The sequence below is a fragment of the Spermophilus citellus genome, assembly GCF_964194105.1.
Source record: "Spermophilus citellus genome assembly, chromosome: 9".
In the NCBI taxonomy this organism is placed as follows: Eukaryota; Metazoa; Chordata; class Mammalia; order Rodentia; family Sciuridae; genus Spermophilus; species Spermophilus citellus.
Window position 1 is genome coordinate 107620126 of NC_138191.1, and position 19822 is coordinate 107639947.

The window sequence follows — 19822 nt, forward strand, 5'->3', positions numbered from 1 at the left end:
TACGAAGTGGATTGTTTGCCCTCCAGTGGGTCATGTCTTGATGGCTTCCCATTTTTCCCCCCTGGAAAATGCTGCTGGTGGAATCTTTTTAATGTGTCATTTTAATCACATACTGATCAGTAGTAGTCCATGATTGATTCTCCAAATTATGCTGGTTTTCGCCTCTCAGTTTTCCCATTGGCTCCTATTACCTTCCTCAAGTGGAACTAATCACAAGTTTGTATTATCATGTAGCATTTTCTTTCAGCAACAAGATTGTAAGCATCTTGAGAGCAGAAATCATGTTGTTTTCTTTTTCTGTGTAGTACTGGAAACAAGAACATTTGGAGAATCCTGGTTCATATACCAGGCCTGTTCTTACTACCTTCCTTAAGTTATCAGGAGTTTCTTTCAGTTAAAAGGAAATAATGTAGATCTGGCTCGAATTCCAAAAATCTCCTTAAAAAGAGTCCATTCAATCGTCTGAATCAGGAATGATAGATAACATGGTTTGCACATTACCACTTCTCCATTACCTTCGCTGTGACAACTATTAATTTCTGGTTGTATTTAGACATGACCTTCTCAAGTACTCTAGGCAGCCATTATTGGTTGAGCATGATTGGTAAATGATATGAAACCTTTCTACCTAAACTGATATTTTCAGTATTAACTGGTATGTCAGAATCACCTGAGATAACTGTTTTGTTTTTTTTTTGTTGTTGTTGTTTGTTTGGGTTTTTTTGGTGGTCCTGGAGCTTGAACCAGGGATGCTCTACCACTGAGCTACCTCTCTTATTCCTTTTTATTTTGAGATGGGCCTTGCTAAGAACTTGTGCCTTCGGCCTCAGCCATTTGAATCACTGGAATTAATAGGTGTGTCACTGAGCCAGGCTGGGGCAGCTTTTAATTCCTTTGTTTTGTCCCATATGCCTAAATCAGAATTTCTGGGAATAGGATAGAAATGATTCTTGTGAAATCAGCATTGATTTTTATACTGACTTCGGGAGCAGGCAAGTATTTATATTTTGTTAAAACAATTCTACTAGTAGACACTAAAACAAACTATCTTTTCATTTGCAGTACAGCATTTTCTTCTGACAACCAGTAAGTTCTAATAGGTTCAGTTTTCTTTTTAGGGGTATGGTAGAATTTCTTGCTTTGAATTACACCAGGCAAAGCACATGAATCAAATGCCCAAGATAAAGATACAGGATCCAGAGAAGTGGCATCTTGGTTTTCTAAATATAACTGAGCTCAGATTTAAAGCCTCAAAACACTTTAGCCGTCTGAAAGCTTGTTTTGTTTTTGTTTAGTGAGTACTTTAAAAGTTGTTTAAAATGGAAGAGTTTACATTTTTGGAGTGGATCTCTTTTGGACTTTTAATATTTCATATGTTCAATAAAGGTGATATAAACATACAGTGTGATTTAATCTCATATACATTTGTCAGGTTTTCCATAAAAACAAATCTATAAATTGGGGCGGGGTGGGGGGAGTTCTTTATTAGACCACATGATTTGATTTTGCGTCTGGATATTGTGGTTAAGTTATTGAGCAAAGTATGGAGACTGAAGCTTCAGGATTATCCAGTGAGTTAATGACAGACCCAGAAATAGAATCCTGTGTTATTTGCTTGGGTTATGATTTGGTTTGAAGAGGGTGGCCTGTGATCTGTTTACATAAATTGCAGGAAGTAAGGTTTGGGTTTGGAAGAAGGCTCAGCACTGTGATGTTTGGTCAGGAATCTCCCCTCCCCCTACATTTGCCACCTGTTTTCTTGATACTAGTTTTAAACTATGGAGGGAAAAGAGGCAAGTTAGTTCACTTATTGCTCTTACACATAAGTCTAAAAAGTGGAAGCTGATTGTTGAGTAGCATCCTTTTTCACATCTTCCATTTGTCTCTTCCTGGCCCTGGTCTAGTTTTAGGAGGAGAAGGATATAGCCAGTGAGTTGATTTTTAGATAGAAATAAAGTGGTTTTACTTAGAAATTTTTCAGGTGTATGATTCTTTTTATGGACTGTACATATATCTTTGTTAAACATATTTAGTGAGTAAAAAGTATGGTTTGGAAATAGTGGAGGCTACCAGAAAACAGACTGCACTGAATGGTTCAAGGGGTTATCAGTTTGAAAATAATAGCTAATTGTAGAGTACTTTCTGGTGAAGTCTTTACTTTTCCCCTCCCCTTCCTGTTCTAGCTTTGGGATTTGGGAATGGATCTTGTGGCACTAACCTGATAAATAAGAACATTTGTGTGTGGTGGATCTGAACTTATTTTTTCTTACAGCTTTGTTGTGATGTACTTCACATACCATACAATTCACCTATGTAAATTGTAAAATTCAGTATTTTTTCAGTATGTTCACAGGATTGTGCAATCATCACTACAGTCTAATTTTAGAATATTTTCCTCCCCCTCTAATGGAAACCCCATACTCCCTAGCAGTGAATCCCTATTCACTTTTTATCTCTCTTCCTTCCCTGCTAGCCCTAAGAAACTACTTAATTTAATCCAGCTTCTCATCTATAGTCTAGTTACTAATATAAATTAGTATACTGTGGATATTTGATGTAAATGGAATCATGCACTATGTAGTCTTTCTTTCACTTAGCATAATGTTTTCAAGGGTTGTATGTGTTGTAGCACAGATCATTTTTTTTAATTGTCAGAATATTCCTTTTCATGAATATAACACTTTTATCCATCCATCAGTTGATAGGCATTTAGATTCTTTCCACTTTTTTTCTTTTATGATTTAATGCTGCTGTGAACATTCTAGTTTGGATTTGCTGTGGATATATGTTTTCATTTGGGGTATATTTATATCCTAGGAGTGGAATTGCTGGTTCATATGGTAAATCTGTGTTTAACTTTTTGATGAACTGACAAACTTTTTCAAGGGGTTTGCAACAGTTTACATTCACTGACAATATATGAAGATTGCAATTTCTCCACGTGTTTGCAACACTTGTTCTTACCTTTTTGATAATAGTTATCCTAGTAAGTGTGAAGTAGTATCTCATTGCGGTTTTGATTTACAGTAAACTAGGCAGAAATCATTTTACACAAAGAGGGAAGCCCCCAAATGCCCCTTTTGTACAGATACCCACAGATTAGTTTTATTCAGAATAAGAAATTTTTGCTCATACTAGAGGAAAGTTAGCCGTAGGTTTGGAATCTGTACTCAAAATATACATGCAGTCAGGACAGCTAATTCAACTAACCGATTTGCTGCTGAATTTGTTTACTTTTGACTAATATTAACAGTTGTAAATAGAGCAGTACCACTGGTATTTGGAACAGTCCTTACAAAGTCATGGTTGTTAGCCACAATATTTTACTTCTTTTTATACCACCAGTTCTCTTTGTATACCTGGGCTTTCTCCTCTTTAGTGAAATTTTTGATATTAAAGATTTTTTAAAAAATATTTTTCTCAAGATTCCCTCCCTCCCTCCTCTCTCCCTCTCTCCCTCTCTTCTTCCCTCCCTCCCTCCCTCCCTCCCTTTCTTTCTTTCTTTCTTTCTTTCTTTCTTTCTTTCTTTCTTTCTTTCTTTCTCTTTCTCTCTCTCTCTCTCTCTCTCTCTCTCTGCTGGAAGTTGAACCCAGGGCCTTGTGCATTCAAGGCAAGTACTCTACCAACTGAGCTACATCCCCACCCAGTCCCTTAATATTGAAGATTTTGAGAACCTTCTCAGTAGTTTTCCTCTTGATCATATTGACAACAGTCTTACATGTAACATCCAGCAAGCCTTTGATGTCTTTAAGTAGTTTGCACCCAGAATAAATTTCAAAAGTGTCCTTTGGTCAACTTTCAGGAATTCTTGGTCCAAAATGGAGATATTCTTTTTTTATTTTTCTTTATTCTCGTCATCCCCAGGAAGAGGAGGGTCAACCTTGTCACTGAATGACATTTTTAAATATTGCTGCATTAACATTTGGTAGAATAACTAGGTCATCATCTTCTTCATCATCCATTCCCAAATCTTCCTACATGCTTTTGATAGTTACAGATTGGCAGTTTTTATATCAGCTTCAAATATCTCTCCATCAAAACTCTGCAGCTTAATTGAAGGCATGGTGTTTGGTCTGAAGAAGAAAGCCGACCAGAGGCTGAGGGGAGTAGGATGGTGTCTGCTCAGAAGAGAAAGAAAGGGGACAAGGCCATACTGCCTTTCCTGAATTCTTAATGTAAATTTTTTAAAAAAATCTTTATTTTACTTATTTCTTTTTATGTGGTGCTGAAGATCGAACCCAGAGCCTTGCACATGCTAAGCGAGCGCTCTACCACTGAGCCACAACCCTAGCTAGCCCTGTAAATGTTTTTGATTGACTGGCTTTATTGCACTTTCCATTTACTTTCACATTATGTAGTTTGTGGCTAAACTTTTATTTTCTCATACTCTTGATTCTTAACCCTCTTGCAGTTGAAGTTTTACCCTGACTCTTCCACAAAACCCACTCTTTGTGGTAGTCTCTTTTCAGTTTATATCCATTGTTGTTTGTATTTTACACTAATGCTTTTTTCTTCCTTAGATCACTTGCTGCTGTCAGAAGTACAATTTTTTCAAGGCTTATTAGTTTTTAAAATAAGTTCCTCTGTTTGGTCTCTCTTCTGATATTCCCAAGGTGAAATGAGGATTCTCACAATTAAAAAAAAAAATCTCTATTTTGTTTATTTTTATATGGTGCTGAGGATCAAACCCAGTGCTGCTGAGCCACAACCCCAGACCCACCCTCACAAATTTCATCTGTCTGAAAGCAGATATCTTCTTAGCTCAAGCTGCACCATTGCTTTCAGGTTTACCTAGTGCAGCTGAGATGGACAACGCATTGCTACTCATGCAGCAGAATTCTTTTCTGTGTACTACTTTTTCTGGTAGATTTCTTTTATACTGGCTGATTAAAGCACAGGTTACTTTCATGGCTGCTTTAATGATTATATGTGGCTAACGATGTAAAAAATAATAATGTTAAAATAATCTTCATCAAAGAGTTGTTTTTTCATGGATCTTAGTTATATACTTTTCAAATCTTTTGAAAGATGGGGCTGAATTCAGGAGGTTCAAAAAGAAGAAATAGCCTCTTGATCTCTAGGGCAATGTTTATTTTCAAGAAACTTTTCTTACCTTTGGTATTATGTTGGTGCTCTCTCAGTTACTAACATAGTAAACAGAGGCATGAAGTTTTCTTTTTTTTATGGCAGAGGAAAATGAGCCTCAGAGAAAATAACAATATATCCAAAGTCACACAGAAACTGTTGAAATTTCAGGGTAGATCTTTAGATCAAAAGTCATCATTGTTTTAATTTTGTTGTAAATTATAAAGACTATCTCTGGATGGGAAAGAGGAGATCCCTTGTAAGAATTAACTTGGGAACTTTTTGAAAACAGTCCAATTTCACCTCCTGCCCCCCCAAATAATGCATATTATACAATTGTTAGTTTGTTATAACAGCAGCTTCCTAAATCTGAACACTTTGTAACTTATTAATATACTCTTGATGTGAAGGAATTCCACATTCTTCTGTTGGTAATGAAATGTGATACAGTAAATAAGCATGTATTGGAGCATACTTGTTACTGGATGACTGACTTAAATTTTTTTTTAATTTGTTGTTTTTACATATACATAACAGTAGGGGGTGTATTTTGACATATTTTACATACATGGGGTACAACCCATTACAATTTTGATCCCGTTCTTGTGGTTGACATGATGTGGAGTTACACTAATCATGTATTCTTATATGAGCATAGGAAAGTTATGTCCGATTTATTCTACTGTCCTTCCTATTCCTGTCCCCCTCCCTTCTATTATTCACCTTTGTCTAATCCAGTGAACTTCTATACTTCCCCTTCCTACCCTTCCTTATGGGTTAGCATCCACATATCAGAGAGAACATTTACCATTGGTTTTTTGAGACTGGCTTGTTTCACTTAGCATGATATAGGATGACTGACTTTTACTATCCTTATTTTGTGTTATTCTATACAAACTCTTATGATACATAGTGGTTTTTGAGGGATTTGGAGAAAATACTACTAAACTAAATTAATTATGAATGTAATTGAATAAGATAATATGATCAGCTGAAGTTGGTGCCACAGAGACATAAGTTTTAGCTTGGAGGATACTAATGAAAGATCCTGACTTTTGGTGTGAATCTTAACCTTTTAAGAGATTTTCATGTTGCTGGTCAGCTGCCTATTAAGGAGAAGATTGACATATGTTTGTTTTTCTTCAGTCAGCAAGTTTGAGACTGGGGATGCTTTTTAGGGACAATAAATTTAGGTGAAAAATGGAGAAATCTGAGACTAAAGCATTTAGGAAATTAGAAAGATAACCAGGATCTAGAATTAGTAGTAAATGGTAACTGATTCTAAGGGTTATGATGTTTGGGGGGCTCAGAGTGTAAGATCATTGTTACTTGCCTGAGTTCTGAACTGACTGAGAAATAAAACAAGAATAAGCAGATGAAGAAACAATATGTAATACATTTTTTAAATTAATTTTTTTATTCAGGTAAAATTCATATGCCATAAAGTTCTTCATTTTAGAGTATACAATTTAGTGATTTTTAAAAAATATCTTTTTTTGGTTGTTGATGGACCTTTATTTTATTTATATGTGGTGCTGAGAATTGAACCCAGGGCCTTACACATGCTAGTCAAGTGCTTTACCACTGAGCCACAACCTCAGCCCCAATTTAGTGGTTTTTATTATATTCACCAGATTTTGTGCAGCCATTATCACTATTAGACAGAATATTTTCATTTTTCCTGAAAGAATTTAGTAGCAGCCACTCTCCACCTCCCATCCCACCCCAAATCTCCTGGAAAGATCCAACCTACTTTCTATCTCTATGGATTTGTTTATTCTGGACATTTTGTGTAAATGGACTGATACAGTATGTGGCCTTTTGTGACTTTGTGTCTGACTTTTTCATTTAGCAAAAGGCTTTTTTTTTAAACTTTTTTTTTAAATTGTTCTTCAGGTATACATACAGTAGATTATATTTTGACATATTTATACATACTTGGAGTATAATTTATTCTAATTAGGATCCCATTTTTGCAGTTGTACATGATGTTGAGTTTAACTGGTCATGTATTCATATATGAACATAGGAAAGTTATGTCTTGATTCATTCTATTGTCTTTCCTATTCCCATCCCTCCCCTACCCCTTATTGTTTATTAGCATCTACCTATCAAGAGAGAATATTAGGCCCTTGGTTTTTTGGGTTGGCTTATTTCACTTAGCATGGTAATCTCCAGTTCCATTCATTTCCCAGCAAATGCCATAATTTCATCCTTCTTTAAAACCGAGTAATATTCCATTGTTTATATATACCCCATTTTCTTTATCCATTTGTCTGTTGAAGGGCACCTAGGTTGGTTCTATAGCTTAGCTTTTGTTGCTTGAGCTGTTCTACACATTGATGTGGCTGCATCACTGTATTATGCTGATTTGAAGTCCTTTGGGTATATGCCAAGGAGTAGGAGAACTCAGTCAAATGGTGGATTCATTCCAAGTTTTCTGAGGAATCTCCATTTACAGTCCCACCAGCAAAGTATGAGTGAATCTTTTTCTCCCACATCCTCGACAACATTTATTATTAGTATTCTTGATCATTGAACCCAGGAGTGCTTAAACACTGAATTACATTTCCAGCTCTTTTTTAATTTTTTTATTTTGAGATAGTGTCTTGCTCAGTTGTTTAGGACCTCACTAAGTTGCTGAGGCTGTCTTTGAGTTTGTGATTCCCCCTCCTCAGCCACCAAGTCACTGAGAAACTATATGCACCATCACACCTGGCCTCTTTTGGTTTTGATAAAAATGATATTATAGAATGTAACAGATTTGATAGCCAAATGAATTGGCTAACTCCATAGCCTCTTATACTCACCTGCTCATGGGATAGCCTACCTTAGAGGATGTTTTGTGTCAGCAGAGCAGATATATTAAAATCACAGCCTTATAGAATCCTGAATGGAGAGAGAAAAGAAAGACTTAACTCCTGGGTGTAGTCTGCCCACCTACCATAATACCTCTTTGGAGAAGAGTAGGCTAAGAGGCCAGGAGTGTTTAGAGAAGTTTGTTCTATAGAAACCAAAAGTTGAAAATGGGTGTTCTGTTCTAATAAAGGGGAAAAAAAAAGTTAAGCAAGAAACCTGAAAGAAAAAAAAAGAAAAAGAAATCTGAAAGCCATTTTTAGATGAAAAGGTTGTCCTGTTTTGTCAGGATAGGAAGTATATCAAGGAAAATGATGAGCTCCATTTTAGATATGGTAAATTTGGTATTTTCAAGAGAGAACATTTATTTATGTTTGGAGATCAGGAGATTTCTCCCTGAGATAAAAATATGAGATTAATCTGCATATAGGCAATTAAAATACAGGACTAGGTAATTCACCTATAAAGTAAAACAGTAGAGAAAGGTGTCCAGTAATTTCTATATCCGAAATCTTTGTGGTTTTGAGTATACTAACTTATGTTTCTTTGTATCTTGCTATCAGTGACTCATTTCTGATTTTTGGTTGTGAGTTCATTTACTCACATTCATTTATTTTGGAATTCTACTTGTGGGACTTATTCTAGGTCTACAGCAAGAATGAGTTTCCCTAGAATCTGCATTTGCTTCTGTCAGGATCAGGTGGGGGATACTACTATCCTACAGCTGCCCTAAACAAAATTCTAGGTATGAAGCTTTTAAAACTAAAAATCTAGGAGAGGTTTAACTTGTGGTTGTTAACTATCAGGGAGACACCACTGCATTGCTGTAATAGCATCATCATCTTGCCAACACTTAGTGCCAAGGGTACAAAAGCAACATTCCTTAAAGTTCTCTTTGGTAAGAGTCTTAAAATTGCAAGTTGGAATTTGTAGGATATGCCAAAAATGCCCTAAAGGTGAAAGAAAATTGCTTTTTTTTTCTTTTCTGCATGCCTTCCTAGTTTCCCTCTTTCTTTTAATTTTTGGCTTCAGCTCATACCTTATTCTTTGTCAGGCTTTAGATTCCTTTTTAAAGGTTTAAAAATACGTTTCCATCCATCTTGTCATTATAGCAGAAATAGAAGTGTCTGTCATCTGTTTCTCTTAAGTGTATACAGGGACAATTAGTTGCTGCGAGTCATTCAGTCTCTGAATCAAAGGTTATAAATTTAGAACAAAATCCAGTATTTTGTTTGACAAGTTAATATGTAGACAACAAAATTTAAGATATTTCAAATAATATTTTGAATTTCTTTTGAAAAATTGGAAGTTCTTAAAATACTGGGTCTAAAATATTCTTGCCTAGCAACATTTGGCTAGATAGAACTGGGAGTAGCAGCTGATCCCTTCCTATTAAACATGCTCTTTTTAGTTGCTCACAGTCTTTACCTCTTGTCTAGTATATGTGTATGTATACAGTTAAACCAATTCCAACAAACCCACATGATAAATAAAGATGTGTAGGTGGTATTATCTCCAAGTTTCAGCTGAAAAAACTGGAGTTCAGTGAGGTTGTATAAATTCTTCAAGGTCTCAATAGGACACAGTTAGAATTTGAAGCTAGAACTTATTTTAAAGCTTCTTCTGTTCTAGTGCTAATTTAACTTTTTTTTTTTTTTTTTAAGCAATGGAACTGTTACTTCAGATGAAGTCTTAGTGCAGTTCAGTATATATAAAACCAATAATGGTAGCACTGCTTTTATTGAGGAGTAGTTGTGTATATTGTGGGGGGATCAATTAATGTGGTATAGTAGAGACTTGCATGCTCAACTGTATAATAGCTTTTAGGTATCCCTCTGGAATGCTTAGGATTCTCCTAAACAGTTTGGATACACTCTCTCTATTCTATAAATATAACTATTTGTTAAATTTTATGAGCAGGCTTCTGCATGTCACAGTTTGGTGTGTGTGTACGTGTACCAGGGATTGAACTCAGGGGCACTCAACCACTGAGTCACATCCCCAGCTCTGTTTTGTATTTTATTTAGAGACAAAGTCTCACTGAGCTGTTTAGCCGTTGCTGAGGCTGGTTTAGAACTTGCAATCCTCCTCTCATAGCCTCCCGAGCTGCTGGGATTACAGGTGTGTGCCACCGTGCCCAGCCATGTCATACAGTTTTAATGTGTTTATTTCTGTCATATTTCCGGTATGTGTGTCTTCCTCAGTGTAATCCTTTTTATCAATCTGTAGTATTTTTTGTTCATGTGATTTTTGTGTTCTGATAATGGTGATTCTTTTAGTCTTCTGTTTCTTTTTTCAGATGTTTTAATTAGAATTGTAGTGTAATTTATAGTTCTAACATGCTTAGGAACATGTAATAATTAACTCTTATTTATTTTTTAGATTCTCTTTGTGGCCAGATGGGTTTGTATGGACAGGCTTGTCCATCTGTAACTTCATTAAGGTGAGTGCTCTTTTTCTTTTTTTTTTCGGTGGGTGGATACCAGGGATTGAATTCAGGGGTACTCGACCACTAAGCCACATTCCTAGCCCTATTTTGTATTTTATTTAGAGACAGGGTCTCACTGAGTTGCTTAGGGCTTTGCTTTCCCTGAGGCTGGCTTGGAACTTGCAATCCTTCTGCCTTAGCCTTCTGAGCAGTTAGGGTACAGGCATAAGCCACTGTGCCTGTCAAGTGCTCAATACTTGAAAAAATTTTGAGGTCAAGGCATATTACAATGAATTTAAAGGTATGTCTCAGAATAAAATGTTAGTTTTGTCAAGTAGTACAATTTGACTAAGTACAGAGATATTTTTGCTTTCAGAGATTTTTTTGGTAATGAGATTTGGATCTGCTTTTAATATCTGTTTCGTGAACTAAGCAAATTTAGTGTATAATCTTATACATGAAATGATATATTTTGTACTTTTTAGTTGTTTCTTTTCTTTTAAAAACTACCCTTTCTCCCTGTTTAAATTAGCAGATAGTAAATTTTGGACTAACTTCTTTACAGATTAAATATTACTGAGGATACTAGTTTTAACTTGTTTTTGAGGAATGGTGTAAGTATTTGAATTGCCATCATTTACAATAGTAAAATGTAAAAATGCAAGAATTTTTAAGTTGTTGCTCAGTAGTTTTTGGAATTAGCAAGTCCTTCTATAAATTAAAGCTTATGTGAAATTCATGGATAAAGCAGGTACATATGGGACTTTTTTGTTTGTATAGACATCCATGGTCTACTCTCATAGTAGCCTCTGAAAACTGAGACACTTACAAAAATAACCTTAACCTAATCTGTTCATTGAAATCATCTTACAGATTAGAATGTAAAGTGTTGATGACAGCATGTACTAGTTACATGTGATACTGCCAAAGTTAGCTGTATCATTTATTCATTTAGCATTTTGAGCACCTAATATCTAATCAGCCACTATCCTAATATAATAGGTGAAAATCATATATTTATGGAATATGCATTCTGGTGAGGGGATAATTAATAAAATAAGTAGAATCTGTTAGATAGTAAAAGCGATAAGGGCTAAGAAGATAATTGAAATGGAGAACAGGAATAAGATATAGAGTATATGTTATTTAAACAGGTTAGCCAGAGAATGCTTCATTGAAAGGTGACATTTGAATGAAGAGCTGAGTGATGGAATGAACCGTATACTGGGTATGTGGATGGTGAACATTCTGGGCAGAGAAATTCCAGGAAATGCCAAGGCAGAAGTCTGCTCTGTGTATTTGAGGAACATTGAAGAGGCCAGTGTGGTTGGAACAGCCTAAGTGATAAAGAGAGTTGGAATTGTCCTATTATGGAGGGCAGGAAGAAAGAGAAGGGATATAAAGTTGCTAGAAACATGAATGTGAAGTCAAGGAATCCTTAGATTTGAAAGAGATTCTGGTTTTCTAGACTACCACAAACGAAAATGAACAGTGAAATTGCCCTTTAATTTTTGGGTACTTGAATTTTTCAGCAGGTAAAGACTGTTATTCTCTTCCTCAGAAGGTAAACGTTATGCCATTATGGCATTTCTTTCCATGAGAATGCATTTTTTTATCTTATAATAGTGATTCTTTTTCTACTTAACTTATGCCTGCCACCTATATAGCTCTGAAAAAAATTTAAAAAAAATAATTTCATTAGTTTCTAAAGCTGTTCTAGAATTAATTTGACTTAATGTTGATTTCTCCTTAGTATGATGAGAGGAGTCATTTTTGAATATTTAAAACTTTGGATAAATTTACATCAGGATATTTTGTAGACTTTAATCTTCCACTAACTAGATTTCCTTAAAGATATTTTAGTAGTGAAATATGCTGAAACAATACTATATTAAGGCCATTGACTGAAAATTTAAATCCTTTAATTTGAATATTTAATTTAGGTTCAGCTGATATAGGCATTGGTTTAGGAATAATATATGTCCTGATTTTTTGCTTGATAAAATTGTAGAACTGGAAAGTATGATAAAAGAGAAGAGATACTATAAGTTATTTATGATTTATTCTTTGTGCTATAATTCCTGTGCACCATATTGTAGATTCAGAATTATTAAACCAAGACGCCTAATACCATCTGAGTCACAGTATTTTGTATCTTTATGTATGTCTTTCATTTCTGTAATATTCTATATGGCTCATCTCTGAAGCAAAGAATTCCATTCTTAGATGTATATATATAGAAGACTATTATCATTTGCATTTCTAAGCGGAAGCCAGTATTGATTTGAGATAAGAGGAAAAAAAGACTGATTTTTTTGGGGGGGGGGGCAGCGGAAGAGGATAAAACAGGATAACTTAAAACCACAATAAATGCTCATCTACTTTTTCCACAATTACCAGAAATGCTTCCCCTCTATCAGCTACATTACCCAAATAAGAAGAGAACCAGAACTCTTAAAGTAACTTAGACCCACTGAAAAATACTGCTTGTTTGCCTTACCTCTCTTGTATATACTACTGTGTATATGATTATGCATACTACGTGTTTATTTATGAAGTAGCTAGCCTCAAGACCGGGAGCACATGAGTTGGTGGGGAAGAAATGGATATATTGGCTGGACATGAGAACATGGGTAGGCATGTACAGGTTTATAAGCACAGGTATGAGTGGGAGTGTACAGTGTATATGTAAGTGAAGGTAAGGAGTGGGATGAAAATAGTGAAGTATTTTTTTAAAAATTTTGGGTTAGGATAGTTAGTAAATAGATTAAAACTCTCCCTTGGGGCTGGGGATATGGCTTAAGTGGTAGCGCGCTCTCCTGGCATGCGCAGGGTGCTGGGTTCGATCCTCACCACCACATAAAAATAAAATAAAAGATGTTGTGTCCACTGAAAACTAAAAAATAAATATTAAAAAATTCTCTCTCTCTCTCTCTCAAAAAAAAAAAAAACAACTCTGTCCCCTTAAATATTTAGGGTAAACAAATATTGTCTTTTATAGATTATATTGGATCTTTATTTTATCTGAATGTGTTGATTATTTTGAAAATCACTATTTTATGATTAAAAAGTAATACTCTAGGGCTGGGGCTGTAGCTCAGTGGTAGAGTTCTTGCCTCATACATGTAAAGCACTGAGTTCAATCCTCAGCACCACATAAAAATAAATATATAAAAAGATATGGTGTCCATTTACAACTAAAAAAATGTAACACTTTAGTGTAGAAAATTTGGAAAGAAAGCCTTTTAAAATATCTTCATATCATATAATTGTATACCATATCAGATTATATGTAAATTTATTTAAGATTATTTATAGAAAATTTGTAGCAATAGCTAGATATACTCTTTAATTTTAATCAGACTGCTCTTATCAACACTTTGTTCTTCTTTACTTGCTGCTATAGGTAAAAATACATTATAATTAAAGTTGCAGTAACAATATCATGTTCTGTATACGTAATGATACTATTTTCTTCTGTCAGTCAGGGCTCTTTTGGGAGGTAGAAATCATACCACTTATTTGAACAGGGATTCTTTAATAGAATTCTTAACTAGATATAAAGTTGTTAACTAGGTAATAAAATAAAATAGAATTAGGTAATAGAATAAAATAAAACTTTTAGGTATCAAGAAGATAGACACAGGGTTGGAGTTGTGGCTCAATGGTGGAGCGCTTGCCTAGCACATGCGAGGCCCTGGGTTCGATCCTCAGCACCACATAAAAACAAATAAATAAAGATATTGTGTCCAACTACAACTAAAAAATAAATATTAAAAAAAAGAAGATAGACACAATAGTCTGGGTGCATTGGTGTCCACCTATAATTCCAGCTACTGGGGAGGCTGAGGCAGGAAGATCGCAGATTCAAAGCTAAGCCTAACAACTTAGTGATATTCAAAGCCTCAACAACTTAGTGATATGAAGAAAAAATAAAAAGCCCTGGGATGTAGCTCAGCGGTAGAGTGCCCCTGTGTTCAGTCCTTGGTTCCGGGGTAGGAGCAGGGTGACAGGTGACACACAGTGCGCCAACTACTACTCATAGAACTCAGGGAGTTCTAAGGCTGGGGATGGGGGACTTAGAAATAAAGTCCCTGTTGAACTGAGACTTAGATCTGTAAGAATAAGCTGCTGCATAGCTAGAGTTGGTGTTTGATCTTGGAAGAGGGGACCTATGAGTTTGAGACGTAGGCCTCTGAGAAGGGGATGCTGGCTAGTGTTGGTGTTTCTGCATGTATTGGAAACACTGCAAGCTAGATTTATCTGCTGCTATGAGAAAGACTGCTGCTTCAGGGATGAAGAAGGCTTTGCTAGGGAATTGCTCTTATGATTCTCATAGAATAGGCAGGAAGGTACAAGTCTCTTCCTCTTCTTCTAGGCTTGAATCTGTTTTCAGTGCTTCTTCTTGGTAGAGCTTTGTAGGAAGCCATTTAGCAAAGCTGAAGTGTCTTGCAGAGAATCCCAGCTCTAGCATCACAAAGCAGAATGAGGTGAGGGGTGTTTCAGTTTGGAGCTGAGGTGTAGTAACTTTATAACTGTCAACACTTGTTCTAGCAGACTGCTGAGAATGATAATATAAAAAGATGTTTTCTGTTTTACAGCCAGTGTTTACGTGACTTTTGGTAGAAATTACCTTCATGTTCTTGAAAAGCACCAAGTTTTCTTGTGTGAAGTTATATTAAAAATTTTTGTAAAGAATCAAAAGATAAGTATTCCTTGCAGTCTGAGTCTATTGTGTTTATATCTTGAGTTTGGATGGTGAGAGTTTGTATATTGAAGGATACCAGGTTGTTCATATCTGTTCATTTCTGGAGTCTTGGATAGTAAGGGTAAGGGTTCAAGTAGTGATGGGATCAGTTTCTGTCAAACAGTAGAAACTTAAAAATTTAGCACTTTCTTTTTGGATAAGATAGATTGGAATCCTGACGTGTGCCTGCTTTTTATTTCCAAGTACAGACTCAATAAGAGTAAATACTGTGCTTGAGCATTTGCTTTATCTTCTGTGGACAAGTAAACGTGTTTATCACATGATTTACTATTTTTTTCGCATAATGTAGCAATACACTATTTTTTTTAAAGAGAGAGAAAATTTTTAAATATTTATTTATCTTTTTTTAGTTTTCAGTGGACACAACATCTTTATTTTTATGTGGTGCTGAGGATGGAACCCAGCGCCCCGCACATGCCAGGCGAGCACACTACCACTAAAGCCACATCCCCAGCCCCGAAATACACTATTTTTACAATTTGATTTTTGTCAAAGCAAAATAAATTTTGATGTTTCTTTGGGTTTGTTAAGATGAGCCCTTCATTTCTGAACTATTGATTTTTTATGGTCCATCAATGTATTTAGCTTGGGACATAGGGTTGCAGTAGCACTTAAAGTAATTTTTGGTGACATTTATCACCTTCTATCTGAGATTACTTTCTTCTATCTTTTTCTATGTGTATTCATTTTTCTTGCTTATTTTCCTTTTTGTTATGCTTCTCCCTTAAGTAAGCCCTTTATTATTGATTTAATTTGTATGTTTGGTGTATGCCAAGGAACACGAAGATATTTTAGCATGAGCTTTCCTAGAGAAGTTTATGTGTTAGTGCCCCAGATGAATTCCTGTCCTTCTGGTTCCTCTTTTCCTCCTTTTGATATTGATGACACTGATGTTTAGAATGATGAGAAGAGGTTAGATTTATTTTAAGTAGCTGATATTGACAAAGCAGTTCTGGTTTGTAGTCTTTTAAAAAATTTTTTTTTAGTTGTAGTTTGATATTACAATGTCTTTATTTTATTTATTCATTTTTATGTGGTGCTGAGGATTGAACCCAGCACCTCGCATGTGGTAGGTGAGTACTCTACTGCTGAGCCACAACCCTTAGCCCCCTGGTTTGTAGTCTTAAAACCAACAGATACACATTCAGTTCTCTGTCTGATAAAAATTAGCCATGTAATCTTGGGCAAATTACTTTTTCTAATTTTGTTCTAATAGGGTTGTTAACTTTACTGAAATGTTAGGATTCATGGGATTAAATATATACATAAGATATCTGGCATTTTTTCTGCACTTTTTCATTTTCCAATAGTAGAAAGAAAAAGGACTCATCATTTTTAGAATAAGATGGGACAGATTTGTATCCTTTGCTATCAGCTCAAGAACATGGAGTAGAAGAGGATTTCTTTATCTCCTATTTCTTCTTTATCCTAAATTCTTACATTCTAGAATCCTGCCAAATGTTCAGATTTGCCACTGACGCTGAGGCTAAGGATGTTGCTGACATATAATATTATCTGTTTATTGTATTTGTAGTTAATATAGTTAAAATTTTATGCTTTTAGGTCTGTTCCACACACTGGCAGAAAAAGCCCTTTATCATCATGTGATATTTATTATTATTTATTTTATATACACACACTCACATACACACACACACACACACACACACGCGCACGCAAATCAAAACCACTCTAAGATTTCGTCTCACTCCAGTCAGAATGGCAGCTATTATGCATAAAAACAACAATAAGTGTTGGCGAGGATATGGGGGAAAAGGTACACTCATATACTGCTGGTGGGACTGCAAATTGGTACAATCACTCTGGAAAGCAGTATGGAGATTTCTTGGAAAAATGGGAATGGAACCACAATTTGACCCAGCTATTACTCTCCTTGGTCTATACTCAGAGGACTTAAAAACAGCATACTATAGGGACACAGCCACATCCATGTTTATAGCAGCACAATTCACAATAGCTTAACTTTGGAACCAACCTAGATGCCCTTTAGTAGATGAATGGATAAAAAAAAAAATGTGGCGTATATACACAATGGAATATTATCAGCAATAAAAGAGAGTAAAATCATGGCATTTGCAGGTAAATGGATGTAGTTGGAGAAAATAATGCTAAGTGAAGTTAGCCAATCCCAAAAAGACAAATGGCGAATGTTTTCTCTGATATAAGGTGACTGACTCATAGTGGAGTAGAGAGAGGAAGCTTGTGAGAAATAGACAAACTCTAGATAGGGCATAAGAGTGGGAGGGAAAGGGAGGGGGCAGGGGGTTAGCAATGATGGTTAGGAATGTGATGGACATCGTTATCCAAAGTACATGTATGAAGACATGAATTGGTGTGAACATACTTCAAATACAAACAAAGATGGAAAATTGTATGTGTAATAAGAATTCTATATGTTGTAATAAGAATTATGATGCATTCCACTGTCATGTATTTAAAAAATAAAAGCAATTAAAAATTAAAAAAAGAAAATAAAATCTAGATTAGCTACTTTGTATACATTAATGATAGACTTCCAGTAAACTTGGTAGTACTTTAAAAAAGAAAGATAATAAAAAAGCCTGCTAATTTGATCATTACAGAAATCATTTCTAAAATACGCTTTGAGGCCAGATAGGGTGGTACATGCCTTTAATTCCAGCTACTCAGAAGAGTGAGGCAGGAGAATTGCAAGTTTGAGGCCTGCCTAGGCAATTTAGTGAGACCGTGTTTCAAAATAAAAAATAAAAAGGACTGGGATGTAGCTTAGTTGTAGAATGTCCCTGGGTTCAGTTCCTGGGACCATACACACACAAAGTGCTTAGAACTTTTCTTGAGTTCTCTTTTAAAGTTTCTCTGATATGATGGCCACTTGCCTCATTAAAAATTCAGTTTCTCATTCAACACCATTCACATTTTACTAGCCACCTATGACTAGTGGCTTCTTATATCAGAGAATACACAATCCTTTCCATTGTCATAGGAAGTTCTATTGGACAGAGCTTGTCTAGATTATTCTAAATATAATCTTTGATCTAAGTAGCTAATGTCCTTGGAGCCTTGATTTCTGAAAAGATACTAAGGAGTGCTATTAACTGTTTATTAACTTAAGGACCCTTTATAAAGTTTTCTTTTGTAACTGAATAGTGACTTTGGTAGCTAACATTTATGGTATTCATACTACTATTATTAGGCTAGACATTATTTAAGCACGTTTTTTCAGCCCCGATGGTTCTTAGTAGCCAATCCAGGACCTGGTGCATATTAGGGAAGTTCTCTACCACTGAGCCCAGCCCTATTGAAGTACTTTATATGTTAAAATAAAATCCCCCCATAATTCTTTGAGGTCAGTACCATTATTTCCTTCATTTAACAAATGAGGAAACAGAGGTAAATTTAAGCAACTCAAGGACATTCAGGTAATTGGGGATAGATCTAGGATTTATATATATAGATCTTGTTCTAGTACCCATGTTTTTAACCATTAAACTCTTCTGCCTGTCAGCTGTCAGTATAATTGTAGTTTGGGGATTAACAACAACAAAAAAATGTTGCCAAACAAACATCCAGTTTAATTGGGGCCACCCCTACTCCATACAAAACAAAACAAAACAAAACCCATGCAGGAAACTGAGGGGAAAAAAGTGATAGAAAACCACTTATTTAATTTTAAAATACATTGTATAAAAATTGAAAAAAAATATTACTAAAGGGGAGATGGTAGGGAAATTTGAGTTGTTTATACATGTGGGGAAAGTGATACCAGAAGTGATAGGGAATAAAAAGCATCACTGAATATACTGGTGGAGTAAATAACCTCTGCCTGCTAACAGTGCACATAGAATAAAATAATACTGAAAACTAGAAAAACTTACTTGATTTGGTAAGTTTATTTTAGTCAGGCTTTGTGTTATTGAAAATAAAAGAAATCAGCATTGCATATTTTAAGCAAAAAAGAAAAGCAATTTATATTAATTCTGCCTATTCAAGAACAGAGAGTCTTTCCATCTTCTAAAGTCCTCTTCAGATTCTTTCTCCAGTGTTTTATACGATTCATAGGCGAGATCTTTAATCTTTTTGGTTAGGTTAATTATCAGGCACTTTATTTTTTGGAGGCCATTGTGAAGGGGATGATTTTCCTGATTCTTTCTCCACTGAATCACTGTTGGAATATAGAAAAACTGTTGATTTATGAGTGTTGATCTTTATCCTGCTAACTTTGCTAAATATGTTTATTAGCTCTAGAAGTCTCCTGGTGGAGTTTTTTAGTTCTTGTTAGATACAGGGTCATGTCATCAGCAAATAGTAGTATGATAGATTGACTTCTTTTCCAATTCATATCCCTTTAATTTCCTTCTCATGCCTGATTGTCCCGGCTAGAATTTCAAGAACTAGATTGAATAGAAGTAATGAGAGTGGACATATTCTTATCTACTTCCTGATTGTAGAGGAAGAGCTTTCAGTTTTTCTCCATTCGATGTTGGCTATGGGTTTGTCAAATATAGCCTTTCTAATGTTGAGGTAAGTTCCTTCTATCTCAGTTTCTCCAATGTTTTTAACATGAATGGTTGCTGTATTTATCAGAAGTCTTTTCTGCATCCATTGAAACAATCATATGATTCTTGTTCTTATTTAGGTGGTGAATTACATTTATTGATTTTGCATATGTTGAACCAGCCTTGCAT

General features: G+C 35.2%; 1 protein-coding gene across 4 annotated transcripts in view; it reads left to right on the plus strand.

The window, feature by feature from the left end:
• FOXJ3 (forkhead box J3) overlaps window positions 1-19822 on the plus strand; it is a 116987-nt gene that overhangs the window by 11469 nt on the left and 85696 nt on the right. For all 4 annotated transcript variants that reach the window (XM_081307521.1, XM_081307519.1, XM_081307522.1 and 1 more), the window contains exon 2: window positions 10324-10384. Coding sequence is in view for 3 of the 4 variants with exons in the window: in XM_081307519.1 (XP_081163645.1) it covers window positions 10341-10384 (44 nt within the window). In the remaining variant the exon portion in view is untranslated. The remainder of the gene's footprint in view (window positions 1-10323; window positions 10385-19822) is intronic.